At 43.0% G+C, this 15,745-nt stretch overlaps 1 protein-coding gene across 2 annotated transcripts; it reads right to left on the bottom strand.

Annotated features, from left to right (window-relative positions):
* Positions 1-5,249: 5,249 nt before the first annotated feature.
* Positions 5,250-15,594, bottom strand: TRMT6 (tRNA methyltransferase 6). 2 transcript variants are annotated; one of them, XM_004686946.2, is made up of 11 exons: positions 15,312-15,594; positions 13,014-13,141; positions 11,522-11,631; positions 10,868-10,959; positions 10,661-10,744; positions 10,273-10,397; positions 9,311-9,669; positions 8,834-8,919; positions 8,129-8,231; positions 7,941-8,027; positions 5,250-6,691 (listed from the first exon to the last, which is right to left on the bottom strand). In XM_004686946.2, the coding sequence occupies exons 1-11, from the start codon at positions 15,437-15,439 to the stop codon at positions 6,500-6,502; spliced, it is 1,494 nt and encodes a 497-aa protein (XP_004687003.1). In that variant the 5' UTR covers positions 15,440-15,594; the 3' UTR covers positions 5,250-6,499. The 2 variants fall into 2 exon arrangements, with proteins under 2 accessions (XP_004687003.1, XP_012583518.1); XM_012728064.1 differs by having other exon boundaries at positions 8,834-8,913; positions 15,312-15,551.
* Between the last annotated feature and the right edge of the window lie 151 nt (positions 15,595-15,745).

Genomic DNA, 15,745 nt, shown 5'->3' with positions numbered 1-15,745 from the left:
TAACAACTGTCACAAACTGGGTGGCTTTGGAAATTTATGCTTACAGTTCTGGAAGTTAGAAGTCCCAAATGAAGTCATATACAGGGTCATCCTCCCTCTGAAACTTTTAGACAAGGAGCCTTCCTAGCCTCTTCCTTATTACTGGTGGTCCCAGGCACTCCTTGTTTGTGGTAGTGTAACTCTAGTCTCTGTGTCCACCTTCAAGTGGCCATTCTCTCCCTGTGAGCCTCGGTCTCCTCATGGGACAGTCTGTTCCTAAGAACACCAGTCATGGATTAAGGACCCACCCTATTCCCAGATGACTTCAACTGAGCTAATGGCATCTGCAAGGAACCTGTTTCCAAATATGTCACATTCTGAGGCACTAAGGGCTAAAATATCAGTATCTTATTATTATTATTATTTAAAAAAATTATTCATGCATACAGAACTGGGGTACAGGCCAGAGGTGTAGGGGTGGTGAGAGGATTCACCAGAGACAGAGTGGGGAGCAGAACAGGCAGATGGATGAAGTACACTGCTGAGGGGAGCAGCGGGCAGGTCAGGAGAGGTCTGCCAGCCATGTGGGTCACCTCCGGGTGCCGGGACCTAACACACTGAAGTGGCTATTGCTCACTTGCAGTGCTGCACTTTAACCTGCTGCGCCACCAGAAAGGGCCAAACGTCAGTATCTCTTTCTGGTGATAAAACTTAACCCATAAAAAGGCAATGGAATAACTGAGCCACAAATTCTATATGCCCCCAGGACTCCCTAGGTGAGTCCCAGGTGCCACAGCAGAGACCTCTCAGTAATGCACCCTTTATAGGCTGCCTTTACCTCCCTGTCCAACTCCTACTGGTATTTTCTGGGATCAATTCCCATAATTCTCAACTTATCTCGGGACTTGCTTTTGGGGTTCCCAACCTAAGAAACTATCCCAAATCAAACCTGTCCTCTGGCAAATTAACTACAGCTGTAATACACCACAGCTGTAACCCCCTTATATTTTGAGGCAGGATCTTGGAAAATGCTTGAAACATCTCAACACACATAATGTCATATGTCTGTCTTTTTTTTTTCCCCAATGCAGTCCAGTAGAAAGTGAAATTCTTTCTTAAGTAGAGTTCAAGGGGCCCAAGATGAATAGGAATGGATTCACTGGTGAGAGAAGGCAAAACACTGCAGTGCACCAAATGCATCCTGACAATCCGTGCGTGTGCTTGCACACACACAAACACACACACACACACACACACACACACACACACACCCTCCGGAAGAGATGCTGGCAGATGGAGCTTATCACCATGTGGTCCCAACCCGGACACTTCACATAGCTTCCTCCTGGCCCACTGCCTTTTCAGTGCCCTGCACACTAGCGCATCCTGTTTTTATTTGCAGATACTCCAGGGCAGGGAATTGTGCAGGCACCGGACCACACAGACATGGGAGGCAGCCGAAAGAATGCCGAGGTCCCAGTCCAGATGTCTTTAGGATCTCTGGGGATATCGCTACACTGCATGAAGGAGTCTGGAATTACCTGAGCTATGGGGTGCCCCTCTTTTTATAAAAATAATATACATGGATGATTAAAAACATCAACTAGTTTAGAAAGGTTTAGAAACGGGTGTTGTAAATGGAATTGTGTGACTCAAAATGAGATGAAACCCTCACCCTTGGTACCATGCGTGACCTTATTTGAAAACAGTCTCTGCAGATGCAATCAGGTTACCATGAGGTTCCTAGGGCGGACACATATCCACCATGACCAGTGTCCTTATCAGAGGAAATGTGGACACAGACACAGAAGAGGTTGCCTTGTGAGGACAAAGTCAAGGGAACATGGCACTGTGAAGAGGTTGCCATTAGTGCCCCAAGACACAAAACAACAAAAACAACACCAGCAGTGCCTAGGGTTACCAGGAGCTGGAAGAATCAAGGGAGGACAATTGAAAAGAGTAAACTGTAGCTATTCATAAGGGAAGAGGCTTTACCTTTCACCGAAGGTTCCTGGAAATGTCTTGTTCAAATTACAAAAGCAACAAGAGGAACTTTTTTGAGGCAAAGTTAGATGAGGATGTGATTCTGAAGTTGGAGCCAATTGTGGAAATTTTTATAAAGCTTCTAGTAGGATCTAATGTTTCTTCAGCTGCAGAAGTCAAACCTAGGAATGAAAGACAAAGCTGCTCCTGTTCTCTCCCTGCAGTCCCTTTGTGTCTGATAATAAAGTGCTTTGCTACACTTGGAGGACCTGATGCGAACAGTCTGAGTGCCAATAGCCAGAAAATAGCAGTGGCTCTAGAAACAGCCTTTCTGCAAAAATAACTGGGAGATTCCTGAAACACCAGAGGGGGCTGGATTGCAGTCATCTTAAAGGATGGGCACAATGGCAGCCTAGAGAGTAACAACTCAGAAAAGACATGAGTGAGGGAGAAGCAGAAACAAATAGAATTGAGAGATCACTTCCGCTCAGGAAGCCACATGGGCATCATGGGCAAGAATTGCTGGAAGAAGCTGACCATGGATCTGACCACAAAACAGGTCACAATGTGAGGGAAGGGCATAAAGGTGGATCACAGACGCTCTAGCCACGGGAGAACTACCCCAACAATAACTGAGGGGAGAAATCAAAGTACAAAAATTAACAATGATATAAAATAATTAATTAAAAGAGAAAATATAAAACAAAACAAAAAGAATCACTTCAAGAGGGCCCTTCCTGGTGGTGCAATGGGTTAAAGCACAGCACTACGAAGCTACCCCAGCTACTGCAGCATGAGCCAGGGAGGTGACCCACATGGTGCAGCAGACCTCTTCTGATCCACCTGCTGCTCCCCTTAGCAGTGTATTTTCAGTAGATCTGCCTGTTCTGCTCCCCACTCTGTTTCTGGTGAATCCTCTCACCGACTGCACTTCTGGCCTATATCCCAGTTCTTGTATGTATAAATAAATAAAACAAATCTTTAAAAATTAAAAAAACTGATTGACAGTAATGTAGATAGAAACATGAAAAAGGCATCAACTGTGACATCAAAAACTTAATATACAGAGGTGTTGTAAACATGTGTCATTTTGTCCATGGATCCGTAGCTGAAGGAAAAGAAATCAGTGTCTTGGAGAAGTGTCTTCTCTCCCACCTTCATTGCAGTGTTATTCCCAATGGTCAAATTGGCAACAAACTAATGTCCTTCAATGGAAGAATCATGACCAGGTCATACAGCACGTCCTTGACTCATGTAGTTTCTCTCATCATTATTTTGTTATGCTGATGAGGAAAAACAATTGATTCCTGACCAGGGCCACTGTTGGTATGGAGTTGACATTCTCTCTGAGTCTGCTGGCTTTTCCCTGGGTGCTCATTTCCTTCCACAGCCTGAGGATGTGCTCTAATATTCACTGGCATGTCTAAGTTGTCCTAGCTGGAGCGAGCAGGGTGTTGAGTACACCCTGGGAGGTGTGGGTGTCTGTTCAGTCAGTTCCGCCTTGCTCCCTGAGCTGCTGGGAGAGGTTCTGGGCACCTGCTAGCCTGAACTGGAGTATGCAGCTTAGAAAATTATTATCAAATCTGTTTTATATTACAGCTGTTTTGGGTGTTTATTTTAAAGATTTATGCATACAAGAACTGGGGTATAGGCCAAGGAGTGGGGAGCAGATCAGGCAGATTTACTGAAATACACTGCTGAGGGGAGTTGCAGATGGTTCAGGAGAGGTCTGCTGCACCATGTGGGTCACCTCCCTGGCCAGGGGTCACACTCATGCTGCAGTGGCTGTGGACAGCTTCATAGTGCTACACTTAAACCCATTGTGCCAACAGGGAAGGCCCGTTTGGGGCATTTATTTAAAACTCCCATGATGTTTCTGTGAACAGGAATATGCTATAGGAACTTAAGTCTTGGTGGAACTGGCCTTATCAAACATTTAGTCAGAATTTCTAAGAACTATGAAAGACAATGAGATCTTGCTCTCTTCCTCCCTTAGGGGCATTGCTAAATGAAGTTAAGCCCAACAGAAAAGACAGAGATGATGTCACTTATATATGGTACATAGGAAAAAACAAACTCAGAGTAGACAGGTCTTTGCCAGTGGCTGAGGGTGGGCGTTATGGGGAGATGTTGATCAGAGGGTACAAATTCCTAGCTCTGAGTGAACTCAGTTCTAAGGCACAGCATGGTGGCTCTAGTGATACTTTATCTTTGAAAGTTGCTGGGAGACTAGATCTTAAATGTTCTTACCACAAAAAAGAAATGGTAACTATGTGACAGGATGGAAGTATTAGCTGATGTTACGTTGTTAATAATTTTGTAATGTATGCGTGTCAAATCAATGTATACCTTAAACTTACAAAATGTTCTGTTCATTATTAACTATTATAAAACTAGAAAAAAAGCTCTAATTCATAACAATTTCAGTATACCTCTAAGCTGAAAATCTCCTTGTTGCCCCAATATGTATTTGCAAGTACACGAATCCAATGGAGAGGTCAGAGACTACAGAATGATTTGGTTTTACTTTGTGCTAATTCACTTAACTCTCCTGGTGACGAAATGTCCAGAAGTCACAGAATTTGTGAATTCATCCGTTCCAAAAGTGGAAGTCCACATTATAAACAAGATAGAAACACGATGTATTTGGCTGCACATTGTGTATTCGGTGACGTGGGCATACACACAGGCCTGGTCCTCAAGCAGTGGTTCCCAGCCAGCAGCTTCTGCACCTGGAAGCTTAATGGAAATGTGTACTTGCTACCCCACCCCAGCCCGCTGAATCAGGAACTTTGGGGTGGAAGTTCAACAATTTCTATTTAAAATTTCTCTAGGTTATTCTAGTACACACTAAAGTTTCAAACCACTACATTAAACTAGCAATACTCAAAGATGAGGAAAGTTGTATGAATGAGAACAGGTTAAGGTTTACTTTTGCTGCTGGTGTGTGTCCACCAGTCAACTCCAAGGGCAGCAACACCAGCACCCAGGGCGCTGGCAGGGTGACCATCAGACTGAATGGACGTGGCTGCAAATGTGTTGAGTCGGAAGTGGTTCAAACAGTGGCCACAGAGACCAGTCACTCCTGAATCCACCTGTGCATACCTACGCGTTCTCTCCTTGGCCAAACCTGACCAGTAGTATGTGGATGATGACTATTTACAAGGACACATGCAGGAAGTGCCAATTGGGGCATGTTTCCTTGTTCCACAGGCCAGGAGTCAAAATCAACGGCAAGGCAATGAATGTGGTGTCACTGACGGCACCAGTAACGTAAGTCAGACGAGTCATTGTACGAAAACTTTTATTCTTCAAAAGCAATTATTTTAAGAAAAAGGAATTAAAACTGTACTTGATGGTAATCACACTGGCCCTTATCAGAATATTACATGCTACTGGGAAAAAGCAATTTCTTATTTTTTCTGCGATGTTCTTCGCTGGATGATCCACGCCTGTGCTGTAAGGATGCAGACAGTCCACATGAGACATGTTCAGTGAGCGAGACTCCTGTTCTCGAATGGACAAAGGCCTTGGCTTACTCTAAACACTTTGCTTGGCGGTAGCAGATGACCAAATAATTTGATTACATTTTTTTCAAAGCTTAGAAAAGCTAACCACTTAATCATGACAGAGCTCAATAAACCAGCATGAATAATCACAAGAAAAGGCACTTAAAAATACATTTCACAAGGAGTGACACTAATGCAGAGAACTGGTTGAAGCCCTGTACTAAATTTCATCATAGTTCATACACACAGTGCATTCTGTCTCCATGTGTACAGGCGCATACATAAATAATGTGTGCGCACATGTATACCAACATTCAAATACATATATATGTATGTATATACATATAAGTCCATCAGTCTCTGGGGAGGGGAAAAACATCTGTTTACTTATTGAATAGGACACAAAAATTCTAATCACTTTATTTGGAACAAAGAATGGGGATCAGGAAATTAATTTAAAAAAGTACCTTACTCTATTGTCCAAAAAAAGACAGTAAAATAAATACAACTTTCCTAGGCTGTCAACTATTAAAATAATAAAATCTAGTGTTTTAAAAAGGTTATTACTCTGCAGGGACCAGGGTAAATGTTTTGGTACTGTGCATTTCACACACATCCATATTGCTTAGGCTGAAGAGCATCTGAAATGAACTGATTAAATATCTTCTACAAAATCCACCCGTTCAGTACCCACCAACTTTTGCCATATTGTATTATTCCTCTTAGTATAATACAAACAAAGTCACATATAAATATATTTTTAGGCTTTGTAAATTCATAAGATACTCACAGAGTACTAAAAGTACTCGGAGGATTTTTTGTGAAATAAAAATTGGACAAATTTAGTCCAAATAGGTTTGGATTTTTGTGTCATGGGGGAGAGAAAGCTTACTTATCCTTCCCAGGAACAAGTTTATAGATCTGTTCTTATTCTTAGGATGTTAAAAAAAAATTAGTAATGGCATTTAAAGTTCACTTACTAGCTATATAATGCCTGAGAACAAAAATCAAATGCAATTTCTGAAAGGTTAACAGTCAGACTCGAGGCATTTCCTTTTTTTAGCTGCTGGCTCTTCAGTCTTGTGTAATTCTAAAGTGCTCAGGCCGGACTTGAGGCTGGGGTCTGCTTTAAGGCTGTCCATGGCAACAGTGAAGCCGGAGAGAAGGTACCCCCCACCTCCGCTCATCAGTAGTTTGGGATGACTTCGATCTGGCAAAACCTAATGAAGAAAGATAGACAGACATTCATGTTTTCCTAAACAGATAAGGCATGTGCCTACAACACACAGGACAAATGCCAGGATGTGAACAGCGCAGATTCTCTTGATGATTTAAACAGACCGATTCTAAGGCGTCCATCATTCCCTGACAGTATAGATGACAGTACCGGAACTGGTTCAAAGGGATTTTCTTTATACACTGTCCCTCTCAGACCTGAGCCAAGTTTCTGGTGGAGCAGAGACAAAGGTTTATACAGCGCTCAAGGCCTAGCTTACCGGGTCCACAGACGGCCTACTGAGCAGGAACTCTTCTCTCCTGCCACCATAACTAAACAAGATGACTGCTGTGAAGAGCAAGGTTGCCTAGGGCTCTAGAGGACCCTGGGTTAAGTCAGATGTTCAAGTAGCAGGTCAGGCCCTGTGGCAGCCATAGATGTTTCCCTCAGGTCTTTCTTCCTTCAAGAGGGAACTGGCTATGAGGAGTTCGGCAGCAGAAAGCCTTCAGCTGCTGCTTCTTTGGGATGCAGGATTCATAGCAGGGAGGCTACAGGCTGTTGCAAGCTGCTAACTGAGCATGGGTAACAGGACTAGATCATTTCTGCCTAGTAAAGAATTCTTTTAAGACACGTTTGCTTTGGAATTCCCCAACATTCTGGCAAGTCTTTCCCAGAGCAAACTGCTGGCCCTTCCTCCCCTACTCCACCCCCCTCCACTCTCACCCTGCCCTCCTTACAGGTATCAGACCTGCATCATGGCCTGACAGTTCTCCCCAATTAATTCTATGCCTTTTCCCTTATCTTTCAAAGTCATTTCTTCAGAAAAAAAGCTCTTATACCTCTAATTACATCCTGGTCTATGCCTTTCTAGAGAACCTGAACTGACCCACAACCCACAAAGAAACCTTGAAATTTTGTTGCAAAGACATACCAGCAGACAGATCTCCAAACCCCTTATTGGGATTTTACTATCATCACTGATTCCCTCCAGGGTGGTCCTATGGCCCAGAGGAAACAGGAACCAAAACTGTTTGCATTCTGAATGTCTGTAGATTAAAGTTATAGAGTAACAGACCCTGACTAGAAAGGAGGAAAAAATAGGAAAGGTCAGGGGACTTCCTTGGCATCTCAGGCAGGAGGCTTCTCATTTCCAGAGAGAGTGACAGTGCCGTCTCTATTTAAACATGCCCAGCACTACTGCCAAAGGCCAGTGCTCAGGAGAGCAGCTCCCGGCATCGGCTCTGGAACCATACCTGGTAGTTTCTGAGCCAGGTTTCAGACAGCCTTAGGTTGATGACCCCTCCTCTTTCCCGCAGTTTTGTGTAGCATTCCAACAAAGGCTGAAAGTATAAAGAGAGTTCGATTAAGAATTACTTCTAGGGTCACAGTCAGCATTCAGATGCAAGAATTCCCATCTATTCTGTTGCAGTTTCAGTATTACCTCTTTATACTGACAGTAGACCACGAAGGGCCTTGACGGGGCCACAAAGTTTAGCAGCGACAACAGCAGTGGGGTTGGATGGAACCGACTAGCTACAATTAAACTGCAAGGAAAACATTAGATGAGTAATTTCTCTCCATTCCCAAAACAGAGTATAGGTTTTAAAATGCATTTAAACGATCATGTTTATCTGCATAACTCACACAGGAAACATTTTAAATATGACTCTAGAAATTCAAAACAGTAAAGTCACGAACTGTTACTTTCTAGAAAATATGAACTAGGTTATAAGCTCTTGTGGTGGTTAGCAACTAAGTGGCATTTAAAGACATTGACTTAAAAAATCGTCTAAAAACAAACCCAACATTGCAATGCTAGCTTTGCAGAGATCTGAATCTAGTTCTGCAGCCAGGCTTTCCTTCCTCCTCGCCACGAGCCACTAGCACATCAATTTAAATGCCCCATCCACCTGCACCCAGCGGGGCTACACAGCTGCTCTTGAGGTACCATCACCAGAGAATTCCAAATTTCTTCTGAAACTCTCACGCCAGCACAATAAATTTCCCAGCTCCACCAGCTGCAGCCTCCTTTCTTTAAAAGCTAAGAGAGAACCACCATCTCCGCTCCCACTACAATCAAGGCAGGAAGAGCACTAAGCAGAGCCCACAAGCACCAAGACATCTCCTGCATTCTTGCATCACGCACCCATCTGCGTTTCTTTCACTCAGCAGAGCAGCGGCCTCTAAATGTCTTTTCCTCAGCTCTTCTTGTCTCCTCTGCTTTTCCTGAATCTTCAAGAAGAAAAATAAGAAACCAACGTACTGAGGTCATTCAGTCAGGTTTATGGAAACGCTGGTCTGTCAAAACATTTCAACAGTATTTATCAATGTGGACTAAAGCAACAGGAGGTCACATGATTAAGGAAGTTAAAACACAAGAGCAAGTCCGTATCTTATAATACCATCATTAAGCTACCACACAAGGCTCCTGCAACCTCGAGGTCCATCCCACAGGTTAAAACTGCACAAGTGTGGACAGCCGCACACACGCTCTCCATCTGTTTGATATTTAGTAGCTTGGGAGATGATGCTCTAAAACCCAATGAACTCTCATTGCTTAAGCAAGTTAACCGAGGCCCTGAGGGGAATATTAGGAAGGCAATGGGACTCTTTACGTTCTTACATAATCTTTTTTGCTTCCTCTCTCTCTAGGCTCCTTATTTTCTGGGTCTTGAGAAACAGTTTCTATTGTTTCTTGCTCTTCGGGGTGATTGTTCTCTGGGGCCTCTGCCATGCTGTCTTCATTCTCTAGCTCAGAAGTCTGTTTTTCCTCCAATGTGCCATTACTTTCTTTAACTGAAGCAGGGTCTTTGGGTTCTAAAGATAATGCCTCGGCAGAAAATGTTCCATCGAGAAGACTGTCCACTTTGTTGAGTGGAAATTCATAAAGACCATTGAGGAAAGACTTGGGAAATCCAAAGCATGCTGTTGCTGCCCGGACTGGGCCACCTCCAGGATATAGCTGAATAATGGAACCGAAACCTGAACAGATAAAAGAAATAACCATCAACGCAAGGAGACCCCTCTGGACTATGCAAACCCTCAGGGTCCTACACCGTCAGACTGAAGGTCTCTCTACTTAACAAATAGGGATTGGTGGCTAGCGCTCAGCCTATCCCCAGTACTATTCTCAAATGGGGGAATTAAAATTTCTGATCTTCTATGGGTTCAGAGAAAGGTCAGGCCAAATCAGGCTGAGTTAGAAACACCAGGGCAGAACATAGCCAGGATTCTTCCTGCCCAACTCCCCCAGTTCAAGCACCTAAGATGAGCACCAGCTATCTAAGAATTCACTGAAATCACTGTTCTGCAGGAGGCGAAGCCTATCACAGGCTTCAGAACCATCCCGCTGATACCGGAGTTGGAAGGTGTCATGCAGTGGCTGCACGCGGTGGAGTACGACAGACCACACTGTGCAGGAGGGCCCCGGGGGCCCCTGGGGACAGGGCTGGGCAAGGCCACCCAGCTCATCCCATTAACCTCACAGTAACTCCACCTCACTTTCTGTGAGTTCATTTTTTTTTTTACATTGCTCTACTCTTATCACAGCAGGGTCTTCAAAAACTTGAAAACATTGAATTTTACCTCCCATTCGTTCCATCATTGCACCTAGCACCAAGCCTGCACATGTTTCCATCACAATCATCTTGTTGCCAGCACGAATATTCCCCAATGTCAGCATCTGGGCGAGTGTGTCGTATCTCATGTGGCTAAGGAAAAAAAAAAGAAAAGAGTCATTCATCTTTAGCTCGGCAAAATCTGCTATTTTAGTCATCATTTTTCAAGTTGTCTTTCCTTCATAAAAACTGTATTGAAATGACAGATTGCTTTGGAGGCTATAACAAAAAGAACTTATAATTTATGAGGTAGGAGAACACTTTAGGTGAGAATGTTTTTCATTTTATTTAAAATCATGACTTTCTTAAAGATATATTTCCCCCCAGTTATACTTTGGAAAGTAAACAAAGCGTACTTAATTTTTCCAGGTTCTCTTGCATAATACATAACTGAAAGAATGCGCGTGGATGGCTTCACAACGGTAACGATGGCCTCATATCTAGGCGAAACAAAAACAGAACACCCATTTTTAAAAGCTGGCTTTCAAAGACTTTTTAATACGTATCTTACAAATCTAGAAAAAGATTTACTATCTTTGTCCTTTTCAAACAAAACTACTTACTTCTTTTTCTTCTTTTTTATGTATTTATCCTGAGCAAATTCTGTCTTGTCTCGGAATGTTGTACTATTTTCAATTAACTGCTGAACTATTTCCTATAAGAAAAGGAGTAAGCAGATTTCCTGAAACTATTTTCACAGAACAGAGGTTTTTTCAAAGGTTTTTTTACCCCAGAATGTATCCACAGGACTGATCCTGCAGTCCCTTTTCCACAGAAGTCCAAATAGATGAATTGTGTATTTTATCCTCTATCTGGAATTTGTATTAAAATGCAGGCACTTTACAACTATTGAAAGCAAAGTAAAAGAACAGGGATACACCAATAAAGGGAGAGGTAAAGGAAACTGTCAATCCTGAAGACAATGGTTGAAATCATTACTGAAAATGAAGACGTTTAAACTCTGATATGCACTGTTACTAAATCTTTTTCCACTCACAATGTGGAATAAGTCATTTGTTATATTCCTGAGTGTAAGAGATGAAATCCTTGCTTTACTGAATTGCATTTACATCTCAAAGCTATTTCTAATAAAAGTAACAAGTATAATTTTTTCATTTTGCCTTAAGCAAAGTCTGCTTTAAAAGCCAAACCATTTCCTAAAGAGCCAAACAAAACAAAACAACAAAACACACAACAAAACATCCTTTGGATTTTACCTCTCCTTTAATGCCTTTGTCCTTTAAAGCTTTTATGTCATCTTGAGTAAGTTTCTGAGACTTCCCGTCATCAATTATATTTCGATTATCAGTGCCCGCTTCTTTGGTCTCTAAAGAAGGAAAATGCTCTATGACATTTATGATCAGAAATTATTTTATAATCTTTCTTTTTCTAAGTTTATATCCACATTCAGCCCATAAGCTACTCAAATGTGGCCTTCCGCTTCCACTGCTTCTGCCCCAGTCCACTAATCTTTGTTGCTATGACTATTCCAAGTCTCTTACTCCTCTTCCTGCTCCCACTCTTGCCTCCTCACTATCCACCTGGACATCAGCTCTCTTTTAATAATGCTAATTGGCTCCAATATCCGATGAACAAAATCATTCAGTGATTTTCCAGGACTGACCTGGAAGGCTGCCTGTGTCCTGGCCCTGACTATGGCTTCTGGTACCATGACCTGACCTTTACTGTAGCCACACTGCTTCCCTTCTGCTCCTTACTACACCGAGGACAGCCCCTCTCCAGGGCTTTGGTACTTGCTGCTTCCTCTGCCTGAAATGCTCTTACGACAGATCTCCGAGTAGCTGGATCCTTCCCACCATGCAAGGCCAAGCTTATCATCTCAGCCACGTCTCACCTCATCCAATCCATCCCTGGCTCACTTCCCCGTGTTTTCACCTTCACAGCACATCAGCAACTGGAATTATACTGTTTGCATGTCTGCTGGACTATTTTTGGTACTTTCTAATACTAAGGGAATTTTAAGATGATTGAGCTCATGAATTATGTAATCACATGGCCAAATCAAACCCTAACAAAATTATGGATGTTAACTTTAAAGTAATCAATTAACTGGAATGAACCAGAATTTTAACATCATTTTATTTACTTAAATTCATTATTTAAGCATTTTAAGTTTATCATATGTTCACATTTATTTTAGGAATACTTATATATTTAATTTTAATTAATGATAACAGTTAAAAATTATAGTTCCTACTATCTACAAGGTACGCTCAAGAATTTCTTATGTGTTATATCAGTGAACATTTGACACAGCCTAGGAATTAAATGTGTTGATGGCCCCATTTTACAGATTCAGATATAAGACTTGGAAAAACCAAATAACTTGGCCCAACGTTACAAATGATAGAACTGGTACTTAAAGTTAGCTAGCTGAATTCAAAGCCAGACCTCTTAATCTCTACAGTACCAAAAGCTACCTCACAGTTGTTATGTTAACTTCTGGCTCTACAACTGCCTTTACAATGAAGTGGCAAGAACTCATGGGGTTAAGTGCCTGGCCTAAGGTGAGGGAGACAGTTAAAGATGGGTAGAGGCCAGACTCTGGATATTGCAAAGCCAAAGGCAGACCTTGCTAAGTTCTTCCACGATGACTTTGGATTTCTTTGAGGCACAAGGTAATGGGGTTGACAGGCTTCTGACTAACCAACTCAAGAGCAACTCTGTCATACTCCCAAAGTCGCATACCTGAAGTAGGCTCTTCCTTTTTCTTTTTAGGCTGAAGACTTCCTCCATGGGTCACTTCAAATGTGGTTCCATAACTGTGGCCAATGGCGTTATCCAGGTAGAACCACTGTTTTTCAAAAGTTACTTTTCTGGGAAAGAAAATTCAAATCAATTAGCTGAATTAGACTTGTATTCAGTATAGACAAAACATGTTCCATCTAGTTTACTTTAAAACTGGCCCCCACAAGGGGTGAACAGGCTGGGGCAGCAATATAAAATTACAGGAACTAAAACAACATTGGATTTGGAGTGAGAACAGTAGATATTCCTTTTTGGAGGCAAGTTATGACTCTACTTTTCACTCACAGAAAGCCCAAATAGACAGGTTTTGTGGGATTCCTGCAACGCATACAGGATCATCAAGATTGCCAGAGTTCTGGTCACATACTGTGACACCACTTGCAACTTACTCAAGAAAATCTCAAAACTGATCATTGAAATGACAGGAATTTTACAAATTCTCTGGCCTATCCAGCTAATTTCTTTGAAAATATCTAATAAGAGGCAAGTTACATTTACAAATAAATCCGACTTAAATCTACACATTTGAAATGGTGTTCTACTGAGGTACAGTCAACTTGATTTCCCAATATCCAGATTTTTATCTTTTTGCAATTTTAAAGGGAAACCCCATATAAATAAGTTTTCCCTATTAAAGAAATTTAAAAAATTCTGCTATGTCTATCTGAGGTTAGATAGTATATGGAAGGTGTGGGGCACAATTCTTTTTAGAAAAGTATCTTGTCCAAGATCACATTTACAAATTGGGAACTGGAATTCATATCCAGGTCTGTCTGACCCCAAATCTTGGTTCTTGTTACTATGCCACAGTCAACCCATGCAAAGATTAATGATCTCAGGAAGCCCCACCCAGCTTCAGAAAATACCCCATGACCACAGAAATCTGAATCCTTTAAGAGATGTACCAGTTAACTGTTTGTGCCCTTGGAAGCTGACCATGAGAGAGTGCAGACACCACAGCACCCAGGTTCCCTTGCTGAAAATGTGCCTCCATTGCTAGACTCTGAATGCATCACCATTCTTTACCAGTTCTCTGAATCCTGCCACACTTCTACATATGTATATGTCATTTCTTCATTTAAATCTCCACAATTTGGGCCCTCCCTGGTGGTGCAAGGGGTTAAAGGGAAGCACCAAGAAGCTACCCACAGCCACTGTGGCACAAGTTTGAACCCTGGCCATGAAGGCGATCCACACGGTGTGCAGACCTCTCCTAACCCTTTCACAGCTCTCCTTAGCAGTGTATTTCAGTAGCTCTGTCTGTTCTGCTCCCCACTGTCTCTGTTGAATCCTCTCACCCCCACCGCTGCACCTCCTGCCTGTACCCCAGTTCTTGTATGCATGAATAAGCAAATCTTTAAGTCAGTCAATCTCCACATTTGAACCACCTGAATATATTTCTGTTGGAACTGAAGTGATCCAAGCACAGTCAATTCTTATTCTCTGCTGGGCCCCCAATTACTAATGCATAGCAGATCCTCAAAATATTTGTTGACATCAACCTTCTCAGAGAAGAGAAAACTCAGGTTGGCCCAGAGGTGCAGGCTGTACTCATCCTTCTGGCCCCAAGTGCTAATAAAACACTGGGACTGAGTTGCACTGGCAATACTGGCTGCACCTGGCAGCTGGTGTGATATGCAAAGGAACGTGTGTCAATTCATATAAGTGGCAGGACAGAATGTCACTGTCCCAGTCTGGAGAGCAGGACCCAATCAGATGGATGTGGAGCCATGACTTTGCTAGGAAAGAGTGGGATATGCAATCCTCATGCAGTCAAGATTCCTTTTGCCCAGTGTGAGCAGTGCTGCCATGTAAAGAGGGAAGGGAGAGTTTGGCTTGGGATATAGCTGAGCTCAGGTCATTTTCTAAACAATATGAAAACTAATGCTATGGTTTTTGCCAGGAAAAATGGTGATGAAAAGTGTTTCCAAACAGAAGACTAAAGATGTTCCTTTCTGTGTTCTGTCAATTAAAAAAGTTCTTGTCTAGAACCATCACCCTTTCAACATGAAGCAACATAAAAAATCAGTATGAAAAAGAATCTTACGAAAGAACTACGGGGCAGGGGTTTGCCGGTGTGGAGAGAGGTTAGCACCTGGGTACTAAGAATAGTAAAGGGACTCTGGTCCCTCACTCAAGAGTGAGTCCCCGGTGTGAAGCGTATGTGGGAAAACCTGGAGAAAAGGGGTGTCTTAAAGATACTTGAAGAAGATCCCTAAGGCCAGAGAGTTGACTTACTTTCTCCGTTGGACTTGCACTGCTTTGAACACATCCTCCCGTTTCAGCACCACGAAGTCGCCGTCGCGGATACGGTGGTCCCCAGGAGGTGCTGGCTGCGGGCCTGGCAGCTCCCCTGAGTCCTCCATGACGCTCAGCCCGCCGCCGCACGCCAGTCCCTCTCGCCTGGGCCCCTCGTCCTCCGTAGTCGCTGCAGCCAGCTTCACCGATTACAGACTCCGGGGACACGGTGCCAGGCGACCGGCACCGCCCCCACGTGCTGCGCGCTGCTTCCGCTTTCCGGTACGAAGCTCCGGACAACTTCCGGGAGCCTCACGGCTTCCGTCAGACTGAGCTCCTTGGTTGGCTGTGCTCCTTGATTGGCTGAACTCGTTCCCGCCCCCTCCTGTTTAGCTTCATCCTTGGATGGAAGTTGCGTCACAGAAGCGCCAAAA

The sequence above is a fragment of the Condylura cristata genome, unplaced genomic scaffold (genome assembly GCF_000260355.1).
Source record: "Condylura cristata isolate star-nosed mole 26May11 unplaced genomic scaffold, ConCri1.0 scaffold00022, whole genome shotgun sequence".
NCBI lineage: Eukaryota > Metazoa > Chordata > Mammalia > Eulipotyphla > Talpidae > Condylura > Condylura cristata.
This window is presented reverse-complemented; position numbering and strand designations above follow the sequence as displayed.